Genomic DNA, 14440 nt, shown 5'->3' with positions numbered 1-14440 from the left:
GCCGAAGGCCGATACGCCGCCGATACGTAACTATGTATCAAAAATTTTATAGGTTTATTTGACCAAAACCCATAATCATGGGTAGAGTGTACCGCTGCCAGTGTCTCTCTTTTCCAAACAAAAGGAAATGATATTAATTTGAGGAACCGTCCGCTAATGCAAATTGATACCGAGAATGAAATCGGTCGCTCGCTTTTCCCATTCATTCACGGCTTACGAATTGTAATAAAGCTTATTAAATGGGAAAAGCGAGCGACCGATTTCATTCTCGGTATCAATTTGCATTAGCGGACGGTTCCTCAAATTAATATCACTTCCTTTTGTTTGGAAAAGAGAGACACTGGCAGCAGTACACTCTACCCATGATTATGGGTTTTGGTCAAATATCATCTCTTTTTGATTATAATGTCAGGATAATTTACACAATCGAAACTTCATTAACAAGGAGGTAATTCCGACGATTTCGAAATTCTGCCTTTGAAAACGTTTCCTTGTGTTTAGTTAGGTATATCTGTCGATAACCGACTGAATATGGCACTTTTTACTCATTCAAGTTGGCATTAAATTCATATATAATGCCATTTAAATATCGTGGAAAGCAGAATATATTCGAAATCACGAATGAGCAAAATTCTCACCTTTCGCACGTGCAAACTTTGAGCGGACGTTGCGTGCGCATACAATATTGAATCACCGTAAATTTTTGCATAGTGGTATTTAATATATAGTTTGATAAGCATGCAAAGTTTCAGAAGATTTCAAGAAGAACTTGGATCACAACAGGACTCCAAAGTTGATAAAAATCGTGAAAATCAAAAATTTTAGTGATTTTAGCTATTTTAAATAAATTTGGGCATGTCCCCACGTGTGCAACTTTTCGATTTTTAACTTTAAAACTAGCCTATAACACAATTTAGACCTTTAAGAAGCAAAATTGAGCTCCACAACCCAAGGGATGACCCAACACCAGAGAATACTAATTCACAACTTTTGTGTTTTTATAAAATTATTCTTCAAAAAAGCACTAACTTCAATTGCAAATATCTTTATGAAGGAGCAAGGTAGGAAACTATTCCGGTAGATTTTCGGAATGCTTGAACAATTATCTAAGGTAAAAATGTCCTCAGATTTTGAATAAAATTACTCCTTAATAGCGTAAAATCGATTTGAAAAGTTGTTACTTTGTCAAAAATCAAGTTTTTAAAACACTTAATTTGATGACGTCATCAAGTGATGATGATGACGTTAAATTATTTTTCAATACAATGTAAACTAAAGCTTAAACGATTATCTTTAAAACCTGTGGTTCGAGATGACTGTATCGTTTATACTTTCGAATCTACGGACACTTAAATGTAGGCTACAATTGACTGCAAAAAGCGTCTATATTATATATATATCTTCACGACAATCTGTTGTAAAACAGGGGTTCCAGAAAACCCACTTCACGATACTCCTGAAACATGAAATTTTTTACAGTCGATCTAGACAAGGTCTAGACGCCCTGCAAAGTTTCAGATCTCTAACTCAATTTTAACATGGTTTTTAAGGCACCTGAATATGGCGATTTTGGGTTTTTTACCTAATTTCGTATAACATGCTGGCGCGTATTTTGCGCAAATTTCTTAAAAACCTCCATATAACTATTTCGTATTCCTGTCATCTTTAACATTGAATTAGAATGTTTTGAACTTAAATGTACCTGCTGATCTACTTTCGATGAGTCTTAATGCATGGAAATCAATAAAGGGGATATAATAGTTTATAGTATAGGGGGTAAATAGTATTGTGAATATAAGGGCGACGGTAATGCTTGCCAGCATTGTGATAACCTACCAGGACGCGCGCTGAGTTATACAGTTGGACTCGCCGATATATTTAACGGTTGATACTCGTAAAATATTTGTTCCATCGACGATCAGTCCAATTCTCGGCGTGCGTCTTGGTAAATTGTAAACCTACAACGAAATATTTGAAACAAATATTTTACGAGTATCACCCCTTAAATTTTATCGTGCACCTTTTTACTTTTAACCAAAGTCAACAAATGATACCGTACCCGTACAGTATTTTTATAAAATATTATCGCGATATGATTATAATAACAGCTTGACCATTGTTAATGATTTGGCCCGGCGCGCGCTACTTCGAAGCTCGTGCCGTCGGCTAACATTTCGAGAAGAAAGCGCGGCGGCGCGCGCTACTTCGAAGTAGGGTGAGAATCCCTGCCACGTTTTTGGTCAGCTTCGCCGGGGCTCATGTCTTTCCTCGAGGGAGCATTAGTGTCTACAGAAAAACTGACAAATCCTAGCGAAGTCCAATCCGAACCACATCTTCCATCAGAGGTGGTGCAGGGTCAGCTGGTTACTGAACGGATTGGCCTGGAGAAAGGCATAGTCCTGTTATTCTCAAGTTAACCATAGAGGGGGTCAGGCGCTGTTCGCTCACGGCTGGTTCTTGGAGCCAACACCCTCAGCCCCACAGAAGTGGGAGCACTGTCTGTGGTGGCTCACCCAGATAACGGACGGTGTCTCTCCTTCTTTCTTCTTGGATTTGCATTGTTGCTGGTGAGTCAGCTGGCAACAGTGTACCATACTTCATAATCATGTTTTCTTCCCCACTTCTCCTACACCTCACTTTTTTACTCACTCATTCACTCACATGCCGCCTTAGGGCCGCTACCAGTTAGAGGGGATCTAACAATCAGACAAACTGCCAGCCTTAGGGCCGCTACCAGTTAGAGGGGATCTAACAATCAGACAAAATGCCAGCTATTGGAGATATAGCACCTAGATTATTTCCAGCAAACGTAAAATTAGCAATAATTACGTGAACAAAGAAATTGCCAAATTGCGACAGCAAAAGGGTCTACTCAAAATGCAAATATCGGATGCAAATTCGTGAGTCAGCACTTTAGTATATAAGCGCGGAAATTGAGCCGCGCAAAAACAAAGAATTAATACAAAATAACAAAGGAGATGGGTATATTCCATCAAAGGCTCAGGCATGCCTGGTAGGTTCCTGTCAGCCCACTAGAATGACAGGGGGCAGCCTGTTCTATCGAGTACCCGGGAGAACATCTAGGCATGGGTGGTGTTCTCCCGTGAACGAGCATTATGACAGTTTCCCTTACGGGAAACGTCGCTCACCAGGCTTTATCCTCTGGAGGGGCGGGATCACTAGCCCATGCCAAGTGACCCAAACCTACTGACACCTACAACCAGAGGAACCCCAATAGACGTTAGTCACTAATGACGGACGTAGCCTCCCAATAGGGAGGTAAAGTGGGTGCCCCAACATTAAAAAAAAAAAAAATCCGTCAAAATAACAGCGTCGATGAATCATGCGTGAACGGATGATACTCTATCGTATAAATTTTGCGAAGAAACGCGCACTTTCAATTTTTCAAAATATCAATGACCTGAGGCAAATGCTGCATATAAAGAATAAAAATAGCAAACGCTCCGAGTTAGTCCATAAACAGGATGATGATTAATCACTCTACACTCTTTACTGGGCCGCGCTCAGCCTGTCATGCCGCCTAATCTCTATTATGAACATAATAGCCTGAGGTCCCCAGGTAATACACTTTATGTTACTGGGCCGCGCTCAGCCTGTCATTCCGCCGAATCTTTAATGCAATGTTAATGAACTTGATAGCCTGAGGTCCCCAGGTAACACTCTATGCAGATTGGCGAGATGCGAAGGATTGACATCGTGAATTTGGAGGACTTCGCCGCTTCGACGCGCCGCGCGAACTAGCATTCTTGCTTCGACGATCGTTGCTCTGCTTCGCAGAGCAACGATCTCGACGGATTGACATCGTCAATCAAATCGTGAATCAACTGTCACGTGACTTTTTCAACCGTTCTCCAGCTGGCCCTGAACGACTGATTTAGCACGCTCGGAATTGAAGTTATAAGCATTTTGAGCGGAAATGGGGCATTTTCCGTCCATTTTACACGTACATTGCACTGATTATATAATATTATAAATAGTACTATTAATACATTAGTACTTGTAGCGCGATGCGTTAGTGTTACTGTGCCGAGCCGAGCTGCGATGAATTGACATCGTCAATTAACATTAGTACATACTGATACAACTATTTAATTTACTCATTTCTGATACATTTTCACACAGGCATACTGATATAACAGGATCATACATCATCAGACCTGAAACCGGACAAAAGAAAACATGTATTTGTGTTTCAAAATTCAAAACGACAATTAGTTAAATAAACATTTATCACAATTTATTAGTTTTACAAAATTTCATTAGTAGAACCACTAAAAACTAGTCTCAAAAAGATTTAATAAAGCCACTGAAGATGTTACCATTCAGAAGACTCATTGATAAAGATAATTTTGTCGTTTAACTTGTCTTAATTCTCATTTTTACTTTTAATTACAAAATATAAAGCATTTTACAAGACGTCACTTGTTCATATCAAGTGTATTACAATTATGCGTGATCTGTGAATAGAAGATGGATTCCTTGAACAGGAAACTATGAAGAACTTACCTCATAGATAGATTTCTAACTATACTATTACTACTGGCGCGTATCAAAAAGTCGATTTTTCATCAACATACATCTCACTGCTGACTGCAGCATAAACACTTTAAAAACGTTCAAAATTAAGGATAAAATGCGTCAAAGCAGGGTTTTTGTGGTCACGTGTGATCAATATCCCAGCAGACACTGACAGCAGTAATAAGAATTGACAATCACCATATGTATAAAACCTCAGGAGACATAATCATGTTGGAAATGCGGGTCACGAAATTTGGGGGATATTATATGTGAAGATTTGAAAATGACATCAGAAAAGTATGAAGCGAGGGTCGAAAAGGCCCAAATTTCAGGCCGTAAAAATATGTCTCCTAAGGTGAATATCTCTAAAATGAAAGAATCTCGCTTAGTAGACGCATTCCCATGACAACAGATATTCGATGTTGGTATGTACACAATGCGAGAACTTAACTTGATACAAGATGTACACTTTAAATAACCAAAAGCATTTAAAAATTAGTACTTTAAGAAAGGTAAATCTCGTTCTGATATAATAACTAATATTAGAATTATTACTAATATAACTGTTTATTATGCGTCTGATATCACCAATCTACCGGGGAAGACCTCGACTTTCAACGTCTTTCTTTTATTTACTGTCCTCCTGAGATTTAATTGTGAATTATAAAATTTGTATGACTAACATTTTCTGAGAACGTCACCCCATCCAAGTGAGCTGAGTTATATTACTCAGCCACTGAAACGAGATGTACAACCGCTCAAATTTTCTGCTTGATCACTTTCAATTAGTCTAATAATGATTTCAAAGTTGATTTGGTAATTTATTAAGAATCAATTAATTTTACCTTCTGACAATTAGAGTGACTGCTATTATAATAAGCGCTGCAACGCATACACCCCCTACGGTGAGTAGCAATCTTAACTTGGCTGTTTCATCGCTTGACCTATCCATTATATCTGAAGAATAGTCGTATCAAATTGTTATTATTTACAATCAAGTCATGTTAAAAATTATTAGAATTAAGGGATTTTAATCAAATCAGAAATTCGAAAATGTCATAATAAGAACAATCATATAGTAGTGTCGAGAAACTTTTATAGCTATCTATTTCTTCTTCTTCTGGTATAGAAAATAATACTTAAAAAAGGCGAATATAATCGAATAAAGCATACCGAAATCAGGAAAATCTTCATCAATGACAGTGGTATTGGTTATAACGAGGGTGGTATCAACTGGACCCCGGTCAAGAATCTCAATTAACACACTGCGCTTGTTTGTACTGGATACACAATCATAGAATCGTAATTTATCGCCGGCCGGTATAGTGACTGAGCCCGTCTTTTCCTGAATTGTCTCTACTTCGGGGGTAAACTCAATTGTTACAAATACAGATAGAATTTTAGTAGTTTTGTCCCAAGCACATCCGTTTAAATCAGCTCCAGTTTTAACACTACAACTTCCTGAAAATAAGACGAAAATGTGAACGGGTGGTCAAATCGCACAAACTTTAATGATAAATCTAGAAACGTGGTTCTAATCCACAGTGCGGGAGCTAATACGCTGTGGTTTAATTAGAGTACACTGGCAAGGGATACCAGGTCTGTTTACCGCAACTGCGGTATGATCCTCGGCAAAGGCCATGAAATATCGTTTGGACGAAAATAACAGGTATAGATTAAGGATTTGGTCAGTAAAAATGCACGATGAACAGTAAAAATACCATCAGCTGCCTTGAGGCAAGGAATAACATGTCGGGCCCCGCAGTCAGCGTTAGTAGTACTGGTTATGTACTCTATTATCTTAGCTTCTGTGAGCTCTGCTTCTGCATCGTTATTACACAACTGAGTTAATAAACTTGTTTTAATTTGAGATTATGACAAAACGATCGTCAATTGATAATACTAACAAAAGAACAAGTGATTAGTTGATTTATTTTAACAACATCGAGAACAATCGTTTTCATCTAAAAAATTCACGGAAAAATTTCACTCAAAGAAAACTCCTGCTGAATCTACGATACAAATAACAAGAACATCCCCGAAATATACCTCGTATTTCCCGGAGCTATCGACCCAAGTATTAAGATCGTAGATCTGCTCAACTTTAGCTTTTGAGAAGGCGACTATTTGGAGACAGGGGGACAGAAAGGGAGGGGTCCAGAACCCTGTGTCTTTACTGCATTTTGATTCAGATGCGGAGTTAACGGTCTCAGCTGAGAAGGAACGTGCGATAAGTTTGATTAATCGGCACTTTAATGAATATAATATCATTAAATCATTCAGATCAACTAAATGATGGAGTGAATAGCCGAGAAAAAATCGCTCTTCAAAGATCACTCTTCACTGAACATAATGGTAACACGACTCCTGTCCGACAGCGACATCTGTCCGACACAGGGTACCAGAAATAAACGACCTCTGTCCCAAATTATCATCTGATTTCAATACGACACATTTCCAATTTGAGATATGATCTGTCCGGCTGTCGGACAGATGTCGCTGTCGGACAGATGTCGCACAATCGAACATAATTGGCCAGGTAACTAGTACAAAGATACAACATACTTGCTTTGGTGTATTTCTCTGACGCCGTGTTGGCATTACATACGGTAGATGCCGTCAAACTGCCGTCACTTTCTACCGACCCGTAAGATATTGTTGCAAGTGTATCTGAGGAGAATTACCAATGTTAAGACTCTAAACCATCAGACAATTCTAGCAAAACTTGCAAATATCGATACGTCGAATCATGTTCAATATTAAATTCATTGTTTTATCTTGATAAACAAATCACCCTAACCTTTCAGTAACGTAATCTTAGCCTTAGATTCGGCACCGCCACAACTGTAATATGTTTTCAGTTCTTTGTCCTCACTATTAACTGTTCCTGCTGTAAACTCAGCCTGGACAATACATTTATTTAGGGGAGGCATCGCCTACAAACATATAATATTAGTATAATAAAATAATGAAAGGTGCGAACCAAACCAATCGTTTAAATTAAATATCGGGAATATAATAGCAAAGGGCTTTTGAGCGAAATAGTTGGTGTTTCTACCTCACAAGCGACAGTTTCTCCGTTAACAATCATGTTAGGAGCCTTCACTGAGAACTTGTACTCAGAATTCCACACATTCCCATCTCCCCCATCAACAACAGAGGATGCGGCAGCTACTTCCGTGTAGTATTCCGCTGAGAAAGGTGAACCCTCCGCAGTGAACTTGAAGGTTGGTTGAGTTTCTCCAGTTGCACTGCACGACAAAGTGACTGTGTCTCCTGTCACTGCAATGCTAGAGGGCACCACGAACGAGGTGACGTGTATTACTTTGACTTTTACGGAGCTGGAGGTGATAACACCTCCTTCGAGATGGTGGTTCGGATCGGCGGTGTATGTTACTTTGCACCTCACTGAATGGTCTGGCGCGTCTGAAGCAAGAGGTCCGATGTTGACCACGGCTACGTTTAGACCGTTTTCTCGGAAAGTGGTTCCAGCTGTTATCCTGGTGAAAACAGAAGTGAACTTGACGACGCGACTGAGATCGTGAAATGGAAGAAAATAAAGTCTGTGGTGAACTTGAAAAGGAAGTTAAACTTGGTTAAGACGGTTGAAAGTCAAATAAAAAGAAATGGAAGAGTTGTTTGGGAAATACAAACAACATACTTTCTTATGTCTATATAATTTCTATCAAAAATTCTTATAGACTCCCACAAAAAGCAAAATCCCAATGATGTTCACATGAAAATTTTACTCACAAGCTGTTGTCAGATATATCAGACCAAGAACCAGCATATATCTCCCAAGCGACACTAGTCACAGCAAATACACTTCTTCCATCCTCGTCTTCAAAAGCTTTGGTGTTACTTGCCATGATCTTATCCTCGTAGTAACAGTACTGCATCACCGAGTTCCCATCCAATCCCCAGGAATCAGCCATGTTACTCTGAACCACACTCAGAACAGACAGGTGCACGTTTGAGGATTTCACATTGTGATCACCCCAAGTAGCTTTGCAATAGTAATCCACCGCGTGGCTTGGTGTGACACCGGATAAAGTTAACACCCCGGTGGTTGTGATGGTTGTGGTTGAGGTTGTTGCACTGTCTTCCGTACTCACTACTGTAGTTACAGAAGAATCGTCAGATGTTTTGTGGAACGTGATCGTGGCGACCGCGTCCGATATGGCAACACAAGACAATTTAGCATCGGTTCCCTCAGGAACATTAACGGTGGACGGTTCTGTTGTGATGGCTCGGACAATTAGCGTAGCTGGTTCCGAGTGAATGAAAAGTCCGCCCCATTTGATAGAACAGGTGTATTTTCCAGCAGACTCAATGGTGACTTTTTCGATAGTAAGAATAGTTGAATAAGTGCCAGGGTTACGAACATTTTCAATAGATCCATCCATAACAACCTCTCCGTCATCGTTATACAAATCATCACCCAACAAGAACCGTTTCCCCACTCTCCACTCGATAGTTGGTGCGTTGGATTCTCCGTACGGATCTGGGAACACGCACTCGAAGGTACCTTTCTCGCCCACAGTAACCGTGGTGTCCTTAGGTTGGGTTGTGGCTACGTCTGTGATCACTTCCAGGTTTATTTCCTGGGATGTGAAGGTGTGCTGGGTTGGACAATCATCGTTGTAGTAAACACCTTTGCAAGTGTAAGAACCACCGCTGTTGTCTTCTATGTCGAAAGATACCGCAGATTTCTCATTATTTTCTTCAACGACTTCGTAGTTGGTAAACTCAGAGTCATCTTTGTACCTGAGGGGATTACTCCATTCATATCCACGGAATCAATTATGAGCATTAATTATGAGCACTTAATTATGAGCATTAATTATGAGCACATTATACAACCACGCAAACATGTAATTTTAACAACCACTGACGGTTTGTTCAACCCACCATGTGATTGTTTTAGCACCAGATGCGACAGTGCACGTTATTGTTACTGAGGATGTTGCCAGAAGACGCGGATTAGAAGTTCCGACCGATGTTGATACTTCTGCCTCTGAAGTAATACATCTTTTAGTGAGATTATGTCAAAATCAATATGAAGCTATTTGTAAAATGTCCAAGGAAAAAATTAAGTAAACTGGTCGTTCAAAGAAATGCTATATTTTTGTGTTTTTTTACAGTGGTGAATTGAGTGTTTATCTAATATAAAGCGCTCGCCCATATTAAAATTAGTTCGACCAAACGTACTTCGAGCTGAGAGTTTAATCTCAGTTGATGCCTTCAAATCATCAGCTAAACCAAAGACACACTCATAAGTCCCCGCCTTAGCGTCCGTGATGTCGATCAGTTCAAATGTTCCGGTCTGAAATTTGATATGTTAATGATTTATTTCAGGTATGTTACCAAACGTGACTTTGAAAAGATGTTCACTACTAGTACTAATCAATGCTCATTTTGCAAGCTCAAAACGAACTCGGGACGAATAAAATGATCTACCTTACTCGGGATTATTACGACGGGTTTATTAACGACCGGTTAAAATATGGTTCGGGGAAAATATGGCGAAATTGCTCAAAACCCACCACATTTTCCCGGTCGCCATTTTACCGGTGTCCAACCTTTCAATTTTAGATTCAAAAATTTTGTCTCAGATGTAAATTTCCTTATTAGAGATAAGCAAGTTTAGAAATTTTCGCATTGCTAAAACTTCTGAAACAAGTCGAATTATCAATAATTGTTGAAAGTAGACAGAAATAATGACTCGTGGTTAATCAAACTAGATGGAAAATAATTTTTAACATTTGAAGTGTAACAACCAGATCGATATTAAGATAAAGGGAGAGCTGTTTAGTCTTCCAATAAGTTGTAATCATCTTCGTTATCTTCATCTGGATCATCCCTTTCATCAGTTTTAATTAATTCAAGTTTTAATTTAACTGTTACTTTTACTTTGAGTCCTATTTCATTATGTAGAGATAGTCAATACCTAAGAAATTAAAAATTGGCCTATTTAAATCAAATTTGACAATAAGGATATATGACAAGAATTGGGCAAAAAGGTGAATTTATTGCAATTTTAGCCAAATGAAGTCGAAAAACCTACAACAAGTGTCCCAATAGTCTTCTTTAGTGAATATAAGACAACGATTAAAATATGAGCACCCATACCCCTTGGGAACCCTAAAAGCTGAGTAGGCGGGTTTATTAACGACCGGTGAAAATGTGGTTCGGGAAAAATATGGCGAAATTACCCTAAACCCACCACTTTATCCCGGTCATAATAATCCCGAGTAAGGTAAATAGTACAAAAGGTTCTGCTGCTTTAAAACTTGCAACTTGTTGCAGAATCCTACCTGTTTGTTAGAACTGAACTCGCCCAACTCTCCATCTACCTCCGTTCCCCCAGGGAACTTTTTCTTGAAGGAGAGCGCTGCAGCGGAACCACTGTAACTACAAGTAAGAGTCGTCGTAGTTTCTGCTCCGTAGTCAACGAACACGCACACATCAGGTGTTGTAACTGAGACTACCTTGATCTCTGCTTCTGCTGTCGGGTCCTGGCTGTCATCCAGATGGAACCTACAACTGTACTTCCCTTCATCAGCCACGGTTTTAATTCCCAAGTTTACGGAGCTCTGGTAGATATGGACAGGGTCCGAGACTCTGCTCTTCATTGAGTTAGAAAGAGAGAGACTAGGGTCATTGAAATCTATCTCGTCACTTCCGTAGAACCAACTAATACCATTGGGCAGGGCCACGCCCTTGTAGATACACTTCATTGAAAGTGTCCCATCCAGGACGAGAGCGTGAGACACGACAGTATCATCCACTCCCTCAACCACAGCAGCAGTCCTCACCACAGCCTCGAGTACCGTGCTCTTCTCGAACCCGTCATCGTACGTCATCTTACACGTGTACTGACCGTCAGTTGATCCCGGAATTGCGTCGGAAATTGTGAGCGTGTAAGTCGCATGGTTGTTCGACAGTTCTCCGTTGCTCATCGCTATTTTGTCGCCTGCTTCAAATGTGGTTGCGTCTTTGTGCCACGAGATTGTACCAGGTTCGATTCCACTGTACTTACAGGCAACCACTAGTGATCCATCCAAACCGTAAGTCTTGCCCTTAACATCATCAGTAACGTCCAAACCTAGGATTAATAAAATCATGACGTAGTGTGACAGTATGTGCTATACGAAGCAGTTGATTTGTATTACAAGGATCAGAAAAACTTCACAAGAAAGATTTAAAGTTGATAAAAACCAAACTATTGGCTGTTCAAGTATTTTCTACGAACTAACCCATGACACGGACGTTAAGTATAGCAGTTGGAGCTCCCAAGGCTACTGTCCACTTGCAGGTGTAGAGTCCTGACTCGAGGACATTTCCGTTTTTTAACTTCAAAACACTCTTCCTGCTCTTGGAGCTTGAATCGTAGTCACTGGTTGTGATTTCGTAGGTGACATCTTGATCAGTTAGCAGATCTCCCTTCAGAGCAGTTCCCTGGTTTGGAAGAGAATGTTTATATTTGTGTAAATTAACAGGAAGCTATAAAAAATGGAAGTAAGATCCCAGGAATGTAAGAGAGGAATGTAAGAAAAGAATGTAAGGGACGAACCTTGAGCCATTCAATCATGGAGGGTTCCTCGTCTCCGGAGTAAGTACAAGTAATCAGAAGTTCAGCACCGATATCAATATAGGCTGTGTCGTCGTGGTCGGGACCAGAGTGTTCGATCCTTGCAGCTACAGAACAATTTCAAGTTAGCTTATTTTTCTTTAATCAGTAAATAAACAACATTAAATAAATGTTCGGATTCCATCTCGTTACCCAAGGCCAGTAAACAGTCGGATTATTATGTTCTAAAACAAACTAACAGAATCTACTAACCGAGAAGTTGGAGTTTGGTTGTGAAAATTTTAGGACTAGCTTCAACATCAAACTTCACTTCGCACTGGTAATCTCCACTCTGTTCACTTGTCATGCCCAGTAATTTTACTGTACTAGTGTGAAGTCTTCCCTCGGTTACGGGTGTTATCGTGATCTGGAAGAGAAATGGATTTGAGTTTAGCATTTAAAACTATCATACAATATATGTTTGATACGATGACTATGAAAGTTAATTTAACACCATTGGAATTCATCACCGTTGTTATTTGAAGTTTTTTAAATTTCGAGTTCCTTGATAGAGATCCAAATTAATGCATTATTCTCGATGAACAATTCTACAAACCTTATTTGCCTCTGCCACTAAAGCGGTTCCATCCGATCTCTTCCAGGCGAAAGTGACTGAGACAGTTTCCGGATTCCAAGCGTTACAGACCATCACACCATCACCATTACTGTCAGAGTAGCTGTAGTCTTCCATGTAAGCTCCTCTAGCTGTAACCTGGAGCAAGGGGGTTAGAACCAGGATGTGAGGGGGGGGGGGGGCTATATGAGTCACAACGGTCAGTTATAACCGTACTAGCCGTAATATTTCAAAAATACAAAATTGAGTATAAAATTGTCCGTTGCAGTTGGTTTTCTCTTGGGAAATCGTACATAATGGCAGGATGATGAAAACAGAATCATTACAGGCTACAATAAGCATCTTAGTAACATAAATATAATGTCAAGGTAGACTGGGTGGTTCCTATACCTCTGCAGTAGACTCAGCAGTGTAAGGAGCAGGTTCGGGCCAGCTAACAGAACATTTCAGCAGTCCGTTAAAGTCAGAGCGGGTGTTGTCAACAGTGAGAGCGCTCACTCGGATAGACCTTCCTTGTGGTTCCTCTGTGATCGTCATGTAATCTTGAGAGTCATCCAACAGCTTGCCATCTGTGGTTACGAGGTTTGGTTATTGTAAGTCAGTGAACATTTTTTAGATATTTTATGTTTCTGTGTACATTTTTATGTGTGTGTTAGATTGAGTTGATGTCAGTTGCAAGTTTGAAGGAAATACAAGGAACGTCTCTCTTTTTCGCAATATTGTAGAACAATGAAATGACTTACCTAAGTACCACTTGATAGCGAATACTGTGTTGTCTTCACCAGTAGCTTTACATTGGAACTTTTCACTTTCATCCGTTATTATGACCTTCGAAGCTAGACCCTCCATCAGCTCTGAGGGAAACGATCGTCAACTAAAACTTATAGAATGTAATGCAAATGTATAAAAGTTTAAACATTGTTTTATGTGGCAAGAAACTGGCTTTTGGAAGAATCCTAGATTGGATATCTCAGAGCCTACAACTCTCAAACTTCGTATCAAATCGTCAGTGCATTACGGCACTTGCTTATTCTAATTTCAGAAGGTTTTCACAAAAATACCTCGTTTATAGACAGTAGCATCCTGTGTAGTCAGCACCTCAGTGGACTTATCTCCGAACTCAAGTTTTGCAGAAACAGTAAACGGCTGTATACCGAAACTGAAGGCAGTCATTTTGAACGACAATTTGAAGGTAACAGCGTTATTGTTCCATGCGGAAGATACAGAGGGTGTCAGTTGGGTGTTGGTACCCGCGTCGTACTCGGCACCAGCAATGTACCACGTGATGGTTGGTTCGAAGGTACCCTCGAATTTCACCTCGATGTGTTCAGGGCTGAAGTAACGTGTCTCAATCTGCGTCATTGCTGAGGAGTTGAAATTCGTGATAATTGGTTTTTAGAAAATTGCCACTTGTTGATGACATTATTTGCAAAAATACCATTACATGCATGAACCTGCATTCGAAATTATATTTACTACAGAGTTGAACAAACTGTAATAAATTAAACTTTACTCACAGAAAATAACAAGATTAGTAGATTTAGCGATGGCGGGTCCACTGTTGAAGTTGAAGGTACAAGTGTACTGTCCACCATCTGTTCCATCTAATGTATAGGTGCTTACAACTGTTCTTAGTTCGTCTTCGTAATTGCTTGTTACGATCTAAGGAAAACCAGAGTTTATGGAAAAATTCG

At 39.8% G+C, this 14440-nt stretch overlaps 1 protein-coding gene across 2 annotated transcripts in view; it reads right to left on the bottom strand.

Moving 5' to 3' along the window:
- Positions 1 to 4205: 4205 nt before the first annotated feature.
- Positions 4206 to 14440, bottom strand: part of LOC134820576 (titin-like) — a 46066-nt gene continuing 35831 nt past the window's right edge. For both annotated transcript variants that reach the window (XM_063831031.1, XM_063831032.1), the window contains exons 62-81: positions 14264 to 14408; positions 13808 to 14110; positions 13490 to 13600; positions 13137 to 13315; positions 12729 to 12884; positions 12386 to 12539; positions 12116 to 12240; positions 11799 to 12000; positions 10857 to 11647; positions 9751 to 9865; positions 9451 to 9556; positions 8293 to 9306; positions 7598 to 8039; positions 7340 to 7442; positions 7105 to 7209; positions 6589 to 6752; positions 6261 to 6381; positions 5713 to 6000; positions 5385 to 5496; positions 4206 to 5182 (exon numbers count right to left, since the gene is read on the bottom strand). In XM_063831031.1, the coding sequence (XP_063687101.1) occupies positions 5110 to 5182; positions 5385 to 5496; positions 5713 to 6000; positions 6261 to 6381; positions 6589 to 6752; positions 7105 to 7209; positions 7340 to 7442; positions 7598 to 8039; positions 8293 to 9306; positions 9451 to 9556; positions 9751 to 9865; positions 10857 to 11647; positions 11799 to 12000; positions 12116 to 12240; positions 12386 to 12539; positions 12729 to 12884; positions 13137 to 13315; positions 13490 to 13600; positions 13808 to 14110; positions 14264 to 14408 (4809 nt within the window). In that variant the 3' untranslated portion in view covers positions 4206 to 5109. The remainder of the gene's footprint in view (positions 5183 to 5384; positions 5497 to 5712; positions 6001 to 6260; positions 6382 to 6588; positions 6753 to 7104; positions 7210 to 7339; positions 7443 to 7597; positions 8040 to 8292; positions 9307 to 9450; positions 9557 to 9750; positions 9866 to 10856; positions 11648 to 11798; positions 12001 to 12115; positions 12241 to 12385; positions 12540 to 12728; positions 12885 to 13136; positions 13316 to 13489; positions 13601 to 13807; positions 14111 to 14263; positions 14409 to 14440) is intronic.

The sequence above is a fragment of the Bolinopsis microptera genome, chromosome 9 (genome assembly GCF_026151205.1).
Source record: "Bolinopsis microptera isolate Bmic1 chromosome 9, MBARI_Bmic_1.0, whole genome shotgun sequence".
Taxonomy (NCBI): Eukaryota; Metazoa; Ctenophora; class Tentaculata; order Lobata; family Bolinopsidae; genus Bolinopsis; species Bolinopsis microptera.
Note: the sequence above shows the minus strand (reverse complement) of the source record. Positions and strands in the feature narration are given on the sequence as shown.